The 18,133-nt window shown below is 35.4% G+C and overlaps 1 protein-coding gene across 1 annotated transcript in view; it reads right to left on the bottom strand.

Annotated features, from left to right (window-relative positions):
- Positions 1–4,152: 4,152 nt before the first annotated feature.
- LOC113497338 (kin of IRRE-like protein 1) overlaps positions 4,153–18,133 on the bottom strand; it is a 52,808-nt gene continuing 38,827 nt past the window's right edge. Inside the window, exons 3-7 of the mRNA XM_026876859.1 lie at positions 17,817–18,016; positions 12,653–12,863; positions 10,993–11,120; positions 5,392–5,560; positions 4,153–5,160 (exon numbers count right to left, since the gene is read on the bottom strand). Of these exons, the coding sequence (XP_026732660.1) occupies positions 5,027–5,160; positions 5,392–5,560; positions 10,993–11,120; positions 12,653–12,863; positions 17,817–18,016 (842 nt within the window). The 3' untranslated portion in view covers positions 4,153–5,026. The remainder of the gene's footprint in view (positions 5,161–5,391; positions 5,561–10,992; positions 11,121–12,652; positions 12,864–17,816; positions 18,017–18,133) is intronic.

Here is an 18,133-nt window from a genome sequence, read left to right as displayed (position 1 = left end):
AGACAAAATAACCTCATTTTTAAGTTTGAGTGCTTCTTGCCCATTTTTTTTAGTTTTTAGCTATTTTACGATTTTTAGCTCACCTACGGTTTTACACCGGGAGATCTCCGTCGACTAAACCGATAACTTTTTGAAACTACCGAGAAATATTTTAAGGCACTTTTTGTCTCTTTAAGGGATTCACTTGTAGACCGAATGTGATCAGGTTTATATTCCATCCATGCAACAGAATTTGTCGTAGGTTCTGGGTACGTAATAAAATATTGAAAGATTATGTAAAACAGGAAAAAACTTAGGTATACAAGCTTCAGATAGAAGGGAGTCCAGACTCGAGAAACTGATGTGGTCGTACAAAATCAGTGTCGTTCTCTAGAAAACCTACTTTTCAAAAAAAAAATATCAAACGTAAAACTTATGAAAATACCTAAAATTACCTAATCTTAATTGTATTTCTTGTTGTTCTAGCGGAAACTAGAATACCTACACTGGAAATTTCAAGTGTCTATCTATCAAAGTTCATGACTTACAGACTGACCTAAAAAAAGAAAGCTTTTAACTGTTGTAAACAGATCCACTGTTGTTTATAAACAACTGTGTCGCTAACGAAATCCTTAGTCTAAAAATGTAATCTAATTTCCCAAACTAAGAGTCTAAGAATTCCAAATATTTTCACAGTAAATAAACATCCATTGTTCGTAACAAGACGGTGTACACTTAATACAAACAAATCGTTTTATAAAATAAATTATTCCAAGAGCTCATTAAAGCCTGTTTCGGGCCCAAGAGTAAGTGTAATTAATTACGTTTAAATATTTAAATAAAGCCCTTAAGGTTTGTAGTTTGGCATCCTATTATACAACACCATAAATTACAATACTGTTTCTTTAAGAACCTATGTTTATGACCTACTTACTTAAGATTGAGCCTAGGTGTCTTGTTTTACAGAATGCGTTTTTTACTCACAAATAAAATGTTTGGTACAATGTCGTTGGTTTAAATATGACATGTTTGGAAAACTTTGACGTTAAACAAAACTGTGATGTTTTTGGTCATTATTTATTTATTTACATCTCGTATCTTACTTCGGTCGAGAATTTTAATCTGCTCTATTTTTCTCTCTTATATATAAAAATGAATTGATGTTCGTTAGTCTCGCTAAAATACTTTATATTATATTATTATTATTATTTCCTGTATTATGGTCACAGGATGACTAATGATAGTTCAGCGACGTCTTCATGCCACGCAACTGCCAACACACTGACTTCACTATTATTCGTGTTCAACTTGAATGAAATAAAGGAATGAACTGTACCTACACTCGTGATCATATTGATTATTAAAAAACAAAAAAAACTTTAATTTTCCATTCACACACGCCGTTCAAATGCGTGCTGACAAGCAGATCCTTCCATCACAGTGCACACAATAGCTCAATGTCACGTTGGCGCGACAGACTAAGTGCAGGCTGGGTTTTATCAATATACCTACATATTATAAGTTTGGAATAAAGAGGCGTAAACTGAGATCTTAACAGTAAACGTTACATAAAGCTATGTGGTATATATGGCCTTCTACCAAGCTATGTCAGGGTCGGCTTTAGGTTTCCTGGCAAAATTTCAAGGACTTTTCCTGTCAAGAAGAATACTGGTTTGTTGGTGGAACCTCTAAACCAAACTTGTTTCAATATATATTTCAGCAATGGCATAAGAGTGTCTACCTGTATCATGAATTCGTACATAGTAATTTAAACAAAAAAATATTAATGTTAAAGAAAATTAAATTTTCATGCATCATTTCATTTTAAAATTAACAATAGTAAAAGTCGGTTCACAATTTTTGGTGGCAATGTTGTTTTATAAACGAACGTAGTGAATTCAGAAGATACCTTTTCATTTTTGGATTCGGTTCAGAATATACAAATAAGCTAAAGCGTCGAATAATCCACGATTTAGTATCAACAAAGGATGAATACAGGAAATTAATGAATGAGATAGTGGTAAATAACGACACTGCGCATTCCAGAGACTCCATAAAGGGTGGAAATGCGATTCCAATCTATTTGAGGTGCTATTTTCGAAACACTTTGGAATGAACGTTTCACATAACACGGTCGGTATGTTATGTGATAATATTTTGTCAATTTTGTCAAATTTAATGTACAGAAATGGCTCACGATGTTGATTTTGAGGCATGTAATAAATGGTTAGAAATTTTGTTGTAGTTATTTTGTCGAACACATTGATGGCTCTATTCAAGTTGCTGATAATATTTTTAACAGAACAGTAAAATCATGTTTAGTTTGTAAAAGAGTAATATTTATAATAAGAAATCTCACATAAACCATGCAAACTCATTTTAAGTATGCATCTAATCATGCTGTGTCTAATTCATACGCCTCCCAAGTTCCTTAGTATCGTTACAGCAAGAGACGTCAAAGGAAGAACGTAAAAAGTATTTGTAGGTTAGGTTATGGCTAGCCCATACAATACATTAGAATGATTAATATCTCAAGAATACGCTTGAATTCAATAAGCCATATTATTCAACCGAGATTTTCTTAGAAATATAGAATTTGAGTAAACATAATATTATTCCTCTTTATTTATTCATATTATCCTTCCGAAGTTTTCCCTTACTATTATTTCCATCGTTACTGGCATAAATCGCTCATGCACGAACACTTCATCTCGGAATAAATATGACCCTTATTTTCTGTTTCCCTATCATGTAATTGCTTGGAATTGAAATTGGACCCAAAAGTTATACTAGATACCAAGAGAATTTGTCTAATAGGATAATGAGATTATTATTCAAAACCTTTTTGTTAAAATACTGTCATTCGACTAAAATAGGGTCTACCAGACTTGGTACAAACGTTTGCCAATCACACAAATGTTTGATCCATTTTTGTTTCTTACAGTTGTGGTAAGAATTACTTTTATGTCATCTACAAGTGCACGCGTTAAAAAGTTGCCACTTGGTCTGTTTCTAAGCTCACATTGCTGCAACAATGTAACTTAAATTAAAAATGTTACTAGTTGTTCTCTTCATTTATTTTCAAGTCCAGAACAGTTTTCTTTATTACTTTCTGCCATTACTTTAAGAATGGAAGTAGAACGTATTTCTAAAGAATGGACCGTAAGTCAATTTCTGTAAGTCGGTCAGTTTATTCTATGCTCGTAACTTCAATTACTTCTCAAGTAGTTTCTAATAAGATTGTAATGACTTCTGGTACTCGCTAACATTTTTCTGTTTACCAAAGAAATTAGTACTTGGATAATTTAATATTAAAGCGATGAAAGATCAAGTTGTGCTCAAACTTTACTCAACTTTCAAAGAACGTAGTTTGACTTGTTAGGTTTTAAAATACATTTTTCTTTGTAAAGGGGCAGTAGAAAGCTATTGGCTAGTTTCCTGAGAGCTTTCTTTTTGGTCCTCAATTATGAACTCGAGTTGGATGTTAATTTTGAAATCACCAATAGGTAAATGTTTTTTTTATAGTCAAAAAAGTCAGGGTTTATCCTAAATGTGCTAAAATAGTTGCAATGTACTGTCATGCTCTAACATTAAAACGCGGACTGCGGTGGTGAACTGGTTCTGGTTTAGTTAGGAAGAGACAGACAAATTTAGCTTCTTTCTCAAAGGGAGGGAGTCTCCATGAGGCGTCTCACTAAATAAAGGGTGCATTCTAAATAGCTAAGCAATAAAACAAAGTAAGTGATTTATAACAAATTTTATTTCGTTGACGTTCATTATTCATATTATTATATTCGTATCTATTTATTTAAAATTGGACAATAATTTGGGTTAATTTATTTACAGACTATTTACATTAATTATTCTCCCCCAATTTAACGTCACCTAATTAACTGCCGAGATAAATGTGTTCAGTGACAAGAAGGCAGAAACTTAAGTAAAATGGCTTCGTTTTACAAAAGACTTTACCTGTAAAAGTTAAAACATTTTCATATCATTAACAATTTTTGACTTCATAAATAATTTAAACTAGTTTATATAAATCAATAACAACCACTTTATTACAGTTCAGTACATTTCGGTATCCTAGATCTGCCTAAACATGTCAAATAAATTATGTTAATAAGGACCTATGCTCCTTACGAACACTTTCGCTCAATCCTGGCTTGTATATTCTGGGTACGTCATTTCACCGTCGATCCGGTCTGATGTTTTCTCAAAGTGTGCAATATAGTCCGAGGAACCTTCATAAGCATCCGTGACCTCCATTAAAGCCGAGGATCACTATGGGATGGTAACTACGTACTAGCAAACCGGCCATACGCTCGCATGTGAACCTTATCTTTATGTAAAAATATCATCCCTTAAAACTTGAGTGTGGTAATAATCGTAATTTAAATTCGCCATTTTATCTGGTCAATTAAATTGTCTAGAGCTAACCTAAATATGTATAGAGATAGAAGGGTTTTGCTGTCTGTCCATTATCATACATAATAAGGTTTTGTTAATGTTTATGTTCTTGTACATCGTCCCTCGATGCCTCATTTTTTGGATTACAATTTTATTTATATTCTCGTAATGATACAGTCAGAACAGCTTTCAGGATATATGATATTTAACATTACAGTATTGTATTATGTACAAAGCTTTACATAAATATTTACAAATTCGACAGAAAATAAATAGTATCATTCAGATTCTTAATTTTGAGTATTTGTATACTTCAATCTTCAAACCGTTAAGAAGGCAATAATAAACTCTGGATGAGTTAGGGTTCTATTGATTTAGTTAAATCACCCAAATAAAACCAATAGACACAGCAACTTGATAAAAAACAGATAGGATTTTAAAGACCGTGAAAACAGTAAATTTATCTATTCTCAAGTCGCTGAAGCTTTTAAAGAAAGTTGTTTTAAAGCACCAAAGAGTACGGTTTTCCTTGTCTCTTTTTCCAATGAAATCACGCTTGCTTTGTTCTCAACCAATAAAATTACAATACGAAATATTGATTTGCTCCATCAATTCGATTAAAATTGTGTTTGCACACTCAAGTGCCGAACTGAAGGTTGCTAATCGTAGGTTTTCTTAGTATGTAAAGTGTTATCAAACAACATAATATTGAGATTGTTATATCTAATTTAGATTTTGCACATCCTTGCTGCATGGCTGCCGGATGTTCACCTAGAACAAAAAGATGCAATTTATCACCACTATTAGTTTTAAAACTTAATGACGAAAAAAAAACGTATTTGAATAACAAAAAGATTTTGCTAAAGCATTTTACATTGTTATTATTGCAAATTATTATATTTAAATGGTGACCATATTTTGATTTCCTCTTCATTACTATAATAATATCGAAAATATAAAAAATCCTGATAGTTTAGGTCCTAAAATCTAATTATTCCTTACCAGATAGTACATGAACTCTGGTGGCTGCCGGGGGAGCGTTATTGGGCCCACAAGTGTAGACACCTGCATCAGAGCCGGTCGCTCGCTGTACCAACAGTCGACTGGTACTCTTCAAACCCTTTTCAGTGACCAGCGATATACCACCTCGAGCAGAATCGAAGTTTATCACCTAAATTGACAGAATACGTAAGTTACTTACTTTACTTTACTTTATTGCACATAAATACACACACTTGGACAATATGTTCTTGGAAAGTTCATGTACAAAGGCGAGCTTAACCCAGAGTTGGGTTCTCTTACAGCAAACCTTAGAGTGATAGAGAGATTTGATAAAGAAGGAAATCAAAACAGCGCAACAGTATTTGAAGAAGAAAAAAAGAAAAATGTAATAATTATAATTAATTATACTAATTTAAAACTACACTAAAATTTCATAGACATAATAAATACATACATACAATGTAAAGATATATACCTATAATAAATAAATACATATATACATACATAAGTAAATACAGGTCATGTTGAAAGGAAATATTCCTTGATTCGTCTCTTGAAAACATCCAACGATGGGCTTTCACGAATAGTGTGAGGCACAGAGTTCCAAAGCCTCACAGCGCGCACGGTGAACGATCTATCATAACGACTCGAAGTATGAGGAGGGACACGCAAGAGAAGAGAAGAAGAAGAACGACAAGGTTTGCCTCTGGGGACTAGGAATTCGAAACGTTCCCGAAGGTAGGTTGGAGAGAGGGGATTGTAAAGAAGAGAGAAGAGAAAAGTGAGAATGTGAGAATCTCGACGCTTTCGAATAGGCAACCACCCCAATTGGCTCCGAAATTCCGATACGTGATCGAATTTCCGGAGGCCGAAAATGAAGCGGATGCACAAATTCTGCAGACGTTCGAGTTTATCAAGAAGTTCCTCAGTCGCATCAAGGAAGCAAACATCGGCGTAGTCCAATAAGGGAAGAAGAAGTGACTTAGCAAGAGTAATTTTAGTTTGAAACGGCAGGAACTTTTGGAGACGTTTAAGAGAATGAAATGAGCCAAACACTCTCCTGCTTACTTCCGCAACATGTTTGCCCCACGATAAGTTACAGTCCATCAGGACACCCAGATTTTTTACGTGTGACGAGTATGCTATGGTGACGTTATCAAATAAAACTGGGGGAGGAGACTGTTGGTTAATTAAATTTATGAAATAATTGCCACCAATAATGAGAGCTTGTGATTTCAGTGGATTGACTAGTAGTCCAAAACTTTTAGCCCATTGATTTATGGTGTCAAGGTCATTATTAATGGCATCAGTTGCACTGCGAATATCTTCACGTTTGAAGTGTTTGTAAATCTGCAAGTCGTCTGCATAAAGATGGTAGTGTGAAGTTAGAGATTTAGTGATAGTGTTAATAAAAATGGAGAAGAGTAAAGGAGAGAGAACACCACCCTGAGGAACACCCGCAGCAAGGTCACACCAATCAGAGGAGCTCTCATCACAGTGGACCGACTGTGAGCGACCTCGAAGATAAGAATTAAACCATGCAGTTACAGAAGGAGCCATATTAAGTGAGGATAGAATACCTAAGAGGATGTCAAAATCAACCGAGTTAAAAGCACTGCTAAAGTCCAGCAATACCAATATTGTTAAGTGCCTGTTCTCCATAGCCAGTCTTACGTCGTCGGTTATTTTGACCAGCGCCGAAACCGTGCTATGCCCAGGACGGAAACCCGACTGGTACGGACTCAGCAGGCCATTAGAGGAGAGATAATATGACAGTTGATTGTTGACAACACTCTCAAGAACTTTGGATAATATTGGCAGGATGGATATTGGACGGAACTGGGTGACTAAGGATGGATTGGATACTTTAGGTAGAGGCAACACATACGCTCTCTTCCAGGTTGAGGGAAAGGAGCTAGTAAAAAGGGAACAGTTGACTAGGTGTAAAATTACAGGAGTGAGCACATTAAGGATGGGAAGGAGCATGTGGAGATGAAGTCCGTCATTACCCACAGCCTTTGAAGAAATGCCCAATATAGCACGTTTGATGTCTCCTTCTGTAGCCGGGTGGAAAGAGAAGGAAGTGCAGTTTGGCAAAGAAAGATTAGAGAGATAATTGAGAGTAGAAGATTTAACTTCATCATCCAGCGTTAGTGGTGACTTGGAAAAGTGAACATTAATTGTGTTCAGGTCCAAATCGACAGCGCTATCATTAGCAACTTTACCGATACCGAATGATTTGAGAAATTGCCATACTTGTCGCGTGTTGAAAGTTTCAATAGAATTGTGAATGTGGCGTCTTTTTGCATCCCTACACAGACGACTGCAGCGATTCCGAAGCTTTTTGTATAACGACCAGTTCTCCTCCGTAGGATTCTTTCTATAGCGTCGCTTTGCTTTGTCCCTTTTAGACATCATTTGTTTTATGTCATCCGACAACCAAGGAGCTGGAAGGTGTTTCACTCTAACCTTTTTGAGAGGAGCATGTTCATCGTAGAGTTTTAACACCAATCCATTAAATTCGGACACCATGGAATCAACATCATTGCAGTCATAAACAGGAGACCAGTCAATTTCAGCCGCATCCCCCCTCAAACGTTCCAAATCAATGTTCTTAAAGCTGCGAAGGAAAATAAATTTTGATTTACGCTTAGGGGGACGGATCCTATAAGAAATGAACAAAAGGTCGTGATAAGAGAAGGAGGCAGAGAGTTGTCCATGAGTGGCTACTTTGCTAGGATCGGACACAATTATGAGGTCAAGAAGTGAGGGATTACTGTGAGGAGCATGATGAGTAGCGTTAAGCTGTAGAATGTGCATGTTGACAGAAGAGACAAGGGATCGAAGTTTACGGCTGCGCACATCATCCTTGATCAGGCAGGTGTTGAAGTCCCCTAGAATAATAGAGTGTTCATAGAGAGGAGTAAAACTTTCTAGTTTCGACTCAAAAGATGAGAAATAATCAAAAGTACAGGAAGGATTATAATAAACACCTAAAAGTAACCTTGTATTATTAAATTGAACTTCAAGAAAAAGGTGCTCAGCAAATTTGGAGTAATCACTCGGGGACTTGTCGATAACTTTGTAACTGAGATCTCCACGAAGGTAAATGGCGACCCCTCCGCCTCCCTTGCCAGTTCTGTCATTACGCACAAGCTTGTAGCCGGGTAAGGAGTATTGCGTGGAAGGAAGTGCAGGTTTAAGAAATGATTCGGAAACAAGGATAGCATGTACAAGGTTGGAGTCAAAAGTAGACAGAAGGTCAGCATGATGAGCAGGGATACTTTGAGCGTTTATGTGGACCGAATTGAAGAATTTGCTGAAAGAGGAAAAGGTAGTCAACAACTGGTCACGTAGCAACACCGAGTCATCACAGAACGCGCTAGTGAAACTCTTATCAGATGCAGAAGAAGACGAACAAGAAACAAAACTGTCATCAAACAAGTTATCTTCCATGACAGAAATAAGTAAATAAATCAATTATATATAAATTACTTAAAATAAATAAATAATAATATACAAATAAATAAAGGGGGATTTCAATAACAGATAACTGTTACTAAGCATCCTCGATGCACTCGCCAGTTTTTACAATGATTAAGTCTCAAAAGACTCGTATCCACAGAAACAATATTTTCGAACGAATTAAATAGCATCATTACATTAGATTATTGAATGTCATCTGTGGTAGCTATGGTCTTTACGTCAATATGTCAAACAATAAATATTTCATAACACCGACAATAAAATTAATACTAATTACTAATGGAAATGGAAAATCATTTAGCTTGCTTACGCGGCCTCTTCCCGGTAGGAGACTTGTTATTCGGTGACCGTGAGTCCGAAGGGGCCTCACTTGACGTAGCAGTGGGAGTAGGAAATTGCTTCCTAAGTTCCTGCAGTTCAGCGGAGCACTCTATTTTCCGACGAGACTTGTCTGGCAGTAGGATCACAATCTTGCCTTCAGAAGTCCAGCACTCTTTGACTCCAAAGTGTTTGCGGGCGGCTAGAAATACCTCGTGCCTGGGCTTCGTCAGGAACTCCGAAAACACCAAGCCACAGCCTTTCAAGAGCGTTTTGTTTTTCCAAACCTCGCTGCGCAGACTATGGTTCTGGAATCGGATAAGCAAAGGACGAGGCTTACTTGAGTCAACTCCCAGGCGGTGACAAGAAGTTATGTCCTCTCTTGAGATATTCAACTTCAACTTCTCTTGTAAAGTTGCAACAGCCCGGGATGTGAAGTCTTCACCCTTCTGCTCGGGGAGGCCATGAAGAAGAAGCACCTGTCTGCGTGAGGCCATCTCATGGCGGTCCAAACCAACGGTCAGCAACTCCACCTGTGTCTTCAGGGCGCTCATCGTCTTCCACATTAGACACTTAAACTCCATGAAGTCCCGTGATAAGCTGGCAATTGTCCTGTGGGGGGCCTCATTGCTACTGGCATTCTTGAGCTCCTCTTCATAGGTGTTCATCCGGGATGTGAAAGTGGCTGACAGTTCCTCCATACAGTTGGACAACTTAGTGTACAGGTCCATAGTAACTTGAGAGTGTAAGTGCCTTGAATATTATCAAAACGAGTGCATCCGAGGATAATGTTTTAATTCAGTGCATAGCACTATTAAATTAGTTTTGTAAATAATTTTAAAAATTTAATTAAATGAGAGCCCAAAAACTTGTTGCGTACGCTTTGACTACCCTCAAAAAAAAAAAAAAAAAAAAAGTTACATACAATAATTAAATCCAATCATCATTTTTGTTCTAGAATGATTTGCTATTTATCTGAATTGCGATATCATTTATTTATTGGTAATATTTTAATAAGAATATCGCGGATGTCTCAAAACATTCAGTAATTTGGATAACTCGTATGAATAAATTAGGGTATATAACGAGAACTAACTCGTGCTGACGTAATTACGAGCCGAATTTGTTCAACAACCCATTCATTACGCAGTCACTTTCAAACCATGAAATCGATTGCGTCGGAATTGAGTCCCCAATTCCGAATACATCGGAGATTTAAAGCTCTTAATCCTGGCTTAAGAGGATTTTTTCGACAAATTGTGTTATAAACGAATTAGCGAAGTTATTCAAGGTTTTTTTGTTGACATCATCAAAAGCACTCTTTATTTATTTGTGCGGCTATTATTGCGGTCATTTCATAAACCGTTATGTTTTGTGAAAACGAAGGATTATCATAAATATTTACGCTGAAGATACTTTGAAAAAGATGATTTCTTTTAAGTCCTCGATCCTTTTAGTCAATGACAAAGTGGCTGGCAGCATTAAATTTTATTTCAATTCATTTAGGTTACAATTCATTCAGAAAAATTAATAGATATTAAGAATCTAATTACCCACGTTTTTAAACGTCACTCCATTAAAATTTTATCAAAATCGGTCCAGGCGTTTTTATAGTTGTAAATTGCATTGTTATCGAATTTGAAACTACCCTGAAAATGTCAGCTTGCTAGCTTATCGGGAAATACCTCAAAATTGAGTTGGAAAAATCCAACCGGAACGACAAACATAGAAACAAGAAAGTGGGTTATAATAAACGTGGGAAAATAGAATAATTTAAAATGTGTATTTTACTATTACCTGCTCTCCGTGAGTCCATGTGATGGAGCTGGGTGGCTCAGGAGTGTGTCGTACAGTGCAAGTCAAGTTGATGGTGGAGCCAGCTTGGAGGAAAAGTTCTGGCCCACTGGATATAATGGTTTCTGGTTCTATAGCAAACGAAGAGAAAGTAAAGTTAAAAATATGTTCTGATACTCTTTTAACGGGTATAGATAAATACTCTTCAAATAACAATTTTAGTTCTCCTTAGTGTAAGCGTCCAAAGATAATTTGTAATTAATTCAATTCAGGCAGCACAAACAAGTCTGAACCCCATTTAAGCGTATTTAAAATATAATATACTTTATATAAAACAAAAGATCCCTCTTTGGATCTGGAAGAACAGACTTTGATCAAATTTCTTATTCACAGTGAGTCGCCAATTTGGAATATTAAATCCAGATTTAAATTTTATTAAACCTATTACCAAGTCTGTTTTCACTCACACATTTGCAGCTAGTAATAAGGAAAGGGGTAATTTTGAATAACTGACCACTTCCAGTTCGGTTTCCCGTGTGTTTACCTAAGTAAACGAAGGGCGACACGTGGAAATCAGAGTTGGAGTCAACAAATACCTGTATTCTGATTGTTTAGGCTCTTTATGTAAATACAAATCTGTACGCCGAGATGGCAACGTACAAGTTAGCGTAATGGATATTTGACCAAATTTTATTTTCAGAGTTTCAGATTATTGTTCAGTTATTTCTGGAGCCTTAAACACGTGGATGTCAAATTTAAAGGCAAAACCTTTTTTCGAATTCCAGCGAACTGCTATGATTCAAATAGTATTTAGTACCTACTTTAATATCGGCTGGGTAATTGGGGTGATAAAAACAATTGACCAACAAACGATTTGCGATAAATACGGCGGTGTTAACTATTATGTATTAAAATTTGCAATAGTTTTAAAGGAAGTAGAGAAAAGAAAGTTCTACCAAGTTTCATCGAACAACAAATAACAATTGTTCAGAACAAAGGAAAATTGTAGAGCAAAGTGGCTATAGCTTCAACACCAAGTTCTGACTTCGTAAACAAAAAGTTTTAATCTTTAAAATGTCTGACACAAAAATGTGATGAAATATATGAAAGGCATTGTCAAGCTAGGCACTGACCGCGACGTGCCCGCCGGTATAAACTCCATACAGCACCGGTAATAACTAAGTGACTTAGTCAAGAAAGTTATTTCGTAGCCAAGTTTTAATTAAAGAAAAGCAGGGTAGATTATGTCGAGCTCTTTGAGTAGAATTTTATTAACGACTCAATTTGTACAGGTTTTAGTTGACGAAAGGGTTTTTATTAGTACTAGGATAAAACGACTGTTATTGCAAAATGTTTTGTTGGCGTATTGCTACTAAAAGCAAAAATGTATTTGAAACCGGAAAGCCAATACTGCGCAATGGACAAAAAAGAAGAGCTTCTTTTTGACAAATTGCTTGATCCCTTATGTTGTTGTATTGAAAAGATTTAAATATAAGCTTTTAGAAGAAGTGCCAAACTGGGTTTAAAACTTAAACAAGAAACAGAAATCTCAAATTTAATGTCTTATTAACGGGGGACACATACACGAGGTAACTATCAATATGTTTTAATCCATGCTATGGAAGAAGATTTTTCTAGATATCTGTGTTTGATGTTAACTGACCTACAATATTTAGAAAGACAGCATGTCCTATAGGCGGCGTGGTGGATATCTGGCACTCGTACTGGCCGGAGTCGCGGCGCTGCGGGCTGCGGATGCGCAGCGCCCACTCCTCGGAGCGCGGCTTGTGCTGCGCCTCGAAGCGCTGGTCCGACGTGTACGTGTAGCGCCCTACCGTCAGCAGGTGGATGTCGCGGTGACGGACCCATGATACCTGCATCGAAAAAAAATCTTAAAATCAATTCCATAAAGCTTAAAATTCTTTAACCCACCTGTCATCACAGGTAGTCTCAGGTACTAAAGCCCATTGTACAGATAAAAATGTTAAAAATATTAATAAATTGTTTATTGAGAAAGTAATATATTTTTATTATCAAAAGAATTTGAAATGTCGCGATGGATTTTATAGTAATAAAATGAGAGTTCAGTGTTCATTCAATTAATTAATTTATTATCGTCATTAAGTCCCATTGCGAAAATTTAATAATAATTTATTTACAATATAAAATATAGCGTAAATTAATAATTTAGACGTATATCCATTACTGCGAATTTGCAATCATAAATGTGATACCCAAATAGTTTATTCGATCATTGTGAAAAGTATTGACATTTATTAACTATACTAAATTGATGAATTTATGAAATAATTTTAGCTTCTTTCTAATTTTTATCAAAGGTAGTTCTATGAATTATGTCTAGGTATTTATTTGAAATTAAATCAAGATTAATTTCGAATCATAAAATCCCTAGCTATCGTTTAAAGTTACGATTAGTAATTCGAAACTCCACAGTTTATTATGTTCCTAAAAATCGCTCTATTTAAAGTTCAGTCAACAAACATGTTTATTTTCTTCAATAACATACATGAAAGTATAATGATATTTGGACAGGCCTCAAACTTTTTAACCGACCTACGATTCACGAAAGATAACAAAGTATAAAAAAACCCAAGAATTAAAGGAACATAGACGTAAAGACCCTTTTATTCGTTATCTATTATACCTTTTATTCCAAAGAAAAAGCTTGATGACATACAAAGATACGATTCAAAGGCTTTACAAGAACCAAACGTGGAAATACAAAAATAAACATTTTATTTTCCTCGAAAAATACCGTATTATAGACGTCATATTAGGAAATTTGCTAAGAAATCATGCTTTGCTAAGAAAAAAATAAAAAATTCTTTATTTTTTCTCATCATCGGAAATTATGGTTACACAGTAAAAGTGTTGCACATGATGACTTATAAAGAATGAACATTTAGGAAAATAAAGAGAGGGAGCAGTGAAGAGCATTCAAAATATTTATAACACAAACAAAAAAAAAACTAAACGTATCAAATATTTTTAATCCCAGCATAAAATGATATTTATATTGAAAAAAAAAGAGTTTATGATTTATAGTAAAACATTTCTTGTAAAAATACATATAAAACTCACAATTCCTTGAATGATTTCTACGTTTAATTTATTTTGCTACCTCACTGCTTCCTCGGCTCATTAGCATAGACAAACTGCATTTGCATTCTTGATACTTGGTTAAGTAAGCAAGATTGTGTAAAACTTCTTTCATTTACTGCAAAAACAACTGACAGCGAGTGAACACGCGAATAGCAATTTCTTGATCTACTTGTATAAGTTTACATAAAGAAATTTTAAGTTAAATTTAACATAAAAAATATCTGTTTGAAATTGCTCATGGCATTATTTACCGTTTTTGTTTCCGTAGAGCCAAATACGAAGCATTTTTTCGAGAAGTGACTTTTGGTATGGGTGTTAAAAATAAATGATATACTTTTCGGCTAACCAAACCTAATATCCCTTAAAATACGAAGGTAACTATGAATGCCTTCCAATACAACCTCCAATAAACAACAATGCAATACAGCGTAGTGGTTATAGCCGGTTTTCCAGTATGCCCATTTGACTTCTGTCTAGGGATGCGACGTGAAGTGTGATAGAGTATCCACAGGAAAAAATACTGATACAGTGCATGCTGTGGAAATTAAACCTAGCTACGGTTTCACATAGGGAATATCTAGTTTTGCCAGGAGCTTTGGATTTATTCAAACCTGTATATCGTTCCTAAACGACTACCCGGATAGCCGAGTGGTTGAGGTCACCACGCCAAACCCACTGAACGAAGGACAAGCGTTTTGTATGACCCACGAATGCTTCTTCTGAGTCTGGGTGACCTTGTGCATGTGAATTGTATGTTTGTGAGATTTTCGCGACACAAGGATTGCCTTTATGTGGGAGTCGTTCAAAAAAAAATTCGCCTGTTAACTTTTACTTCGTATAGATACAAACTGATCTTATTATTGATCCATGATCTTGTAATGCCAGAAGTTATTTATGGAACAAAGGCGTCAAAAGATTTCGAAACACAAATAAACGAAGTTAACATTTCAAAGGAAGTCCTCATGGATAATGTTTTCTGCGTAAACAAAGTTAAAATTATTAATGATGGTATTGATTTCGAGAACAATAAACAATGTGATACTTGTTTGTTTTCGGATGTCAATGAAATAAATATTTTTGAAAACGGCTTGAATCAGTATATGAATACAAAATTCCGACACAGAGGGTACCGCACCGCACCGTTCGAAAAGTACAGCCCCACTAGCGGTGCCTTAGAAACATTTTACGGAACCCTAGAAACAGAAACTCTCCTACTTAAATCCCGATAAATACGCTAAGTAATCTACTTACTATCTATCATTTGGTTATGAATAATCGTCAATAAAGTTACTCTAAAATAGAGGGTTTTAACTTTTAAAGTAAGATGCAGACACCGACAGAAGGATTTTAGTGAATTGCTTTGTTTCTACAGTGGATGATATAGGTCCTGCTTTAAGTACTCAATATACAGGTACAAGATTTACTGAAGCATCGCCATGAAAAACTTATAAAGAACAAATGACTCGATTAAATTTGTAATCAGTACTAAAAAGAATATTACTCTTTAACAACACTTCGATCCTCTTAAAGTCATCCAAGCGTGAAACGACATCTTCTATTAAAAAGTTCCAAGTGTCAACCTGTTCGTGTCGTACAAGATACTGTAAAAATGTTTTAATGTTGTTTACAAACAGCTGCTTGGTAAGTGTGATGCCCATGAAATGGTTCATAGAAAAGCCAAGAGTTCGCCTCAAATTTGTATAAAATAATGTTGTTTTGTTTACATGTATATTGCTTTTAGGCTTAAAACCTTAGTGCGGATTTCAAGTCGTTTTCTTATTCAACTTTCGAGACTTGATAAAAATTGAGTTTGAAATTGTGAATTTTCCAACTCAAGGGGATTTACAAGATTTTACGTATCAATTCCACTTTTTCTTCTAAGTAAGATTTTTCAATTATCAAAATCAGACTACGTTTGATAGTGTCATGATTACAATTAAATAGAAATTAACAATAAAAGCAATTCTTAATTCTTTACAAAACAGTACACGTTCATTTACACTTCATTCAATTATACTTGCACCTATGGAGCCTCCACATAAGGAGCTCTTAAAGACGGTGCGAAATTAAGTCGGCGAACTATTCTACGTGAGGCGTCATGTAGCTTCGGCGGTGGTTCAATTTTAGCTCATAGTAAACTTGGTGGCAAAAATAGACGAACCTGTTTCGACACTAATATTAGAAGTCATCACTACCAAATTTAAAAAAAAACAAACGTTCTAAAACTATACTTTAGGAGAAGAGTTTTTAATCCACTAAAAGAAGTCTACCAAGGTTATCTTTAACAACCGATGAACGAACGACTGTATTAAAGAAAAATATACCAGTTGAAGCCCCGAGGTGTTTTTTAAGAATTCCTTATAATGGATCGTCTAAGCGTTTTACTGGGAGTCATCAATGGCGGTAAAGTGCGTACTTCCGAGGTGAAACGAATAGCCGAAGTTAAGAGTAAATATGAAGCCTGCCGGTACGGCACTTAGGAGTTTTATGATCGCCCCAGACGAGGCTATCGTTTGTTGCTGGGCTGTTATTATAGGAAATAAGAAAATATAGTATCTTTTGCTAGGACTTAGTGGTCGGCCTAAAAAGCTGTGGTGGTTGATTTAAACGCATACCACGTTGGCTGGTGTCAGGTGGCTCAGCATGGGGAATCGTGGAAGGATTTCGAGGATTTTGCCCATCAATGGAACGCAGAGGTTAAGATAAAATAAAATATATTTAAATTTTATAAAAATTCGAAATGAAGTCATACGCAAAACGATCTTTTGTCACTTTCGTATGTGTTTATTTTAGCTAGTTGAACGTACAGTTGAATCGATATACCAAGTATTTAAATTACCACAACGTGTTACCAAAAGCTTATATTACAACTCCCATAGTTTCGTAATTATCAGTAAGTAAAGAGAAAGAAAACTATTGTTTGGTATGCAAAGGTAATATTCAGAACAGAAATACAATAATGTTTAAAACATTTTACGAACCTACATATTGTAATATTGTGTAACGTTTTGACTTCGAAATAAGACCATTAAATACGAAAGTACCGGTCGCATCTACAACTAAAGTCACAACTATTAACTTCTTTCTGTATTTCGAACGGCAACTTCATGGAAAATATTCACCGCTCTTCTTGCTTAGAGTTTTCAAGACTACAGTGAATTTTGAAATTGACGACAAGTGAATACGAGTTGTTGTGTTTTTGACGACATCGCATAAGTTTAAAGCGAACAAAACTGGCCATAAAAGCCAGCGCTGCAGTAAACTTTTTCCTTTAGAAGTATAAATCATGAGTTTTCAAGTATACTTTAGTTTTTGCGGAAATGTTTATAATGGTATTTTATTTTTGACATTTTAATTTCTAATTTTTACCTGACTATGGTTAGAGTTGAAAAATAATAAGTGATTGTGGTTGTGGTTGTACATGGTGATTGATATGTATAGGTCGTTACAGAAAAAAATATACGAAAACATGGAAAATATTGAGTGCAGTAATACTGGACGCGAAAGATATTACCAAAATTCTAATCACATTTGTTTTAGCTAGCATGAAAGAAAGAATATTCGAGCGAATGTAAGTAATGCGTTTTGCGTCTTGATTAAAAATGTGCTTTAATTTATTATTCACAGAATTAGACTCTACACAGACTGATAAACCGCAAGTATAATTTAGACAAGCTAAAATCACACTTATATCAACTACTTACAGTTCTATTTTGCAAGTTCTTGACTCTGCATAGAAGTCTCACAGGGTGTCCAACCAGGCCGGTTATATTTCTAGGTGTACTGGGATCGAAGTATGGAGCATCTGGCGATCCCTGCCATTCCTGGAGGAATTCTGCTCTGAAGTGACGTGAAGAGATGTCCATTGTAGTGTGGTCTTGAGGAGATTCGGTACCGGAATCCGCTGCAAAGAGATAAAGAGGTCAGACTATGTTGGTGTTATGGTTAAAATTGTTATAGAGACGTGTAAATGTGTCTCTTGTTTAAACAGTCTCCCGTCAAGGTTTGACATGTCTCTTTT

This window comes from Trichoplusia ni, chromosome 9 (assembly GCF_003590095.1).
Source record: "Trichoplusia ni isolate ovarian cell line Hi5 chromosome 9, tn1, whole genome shotgun sequence".
Lineage (NCBI taxonomy): Eukaryota > Metazoa > Arthropoda > Insecta > Lepidoptera > Noctuidae > Trichoplusia > Trichoplusia ni.
Note: the sequence above shows the minus strand (reverse complement) of the source record. Positions and strands in the feature narration are given on the sequence as shown.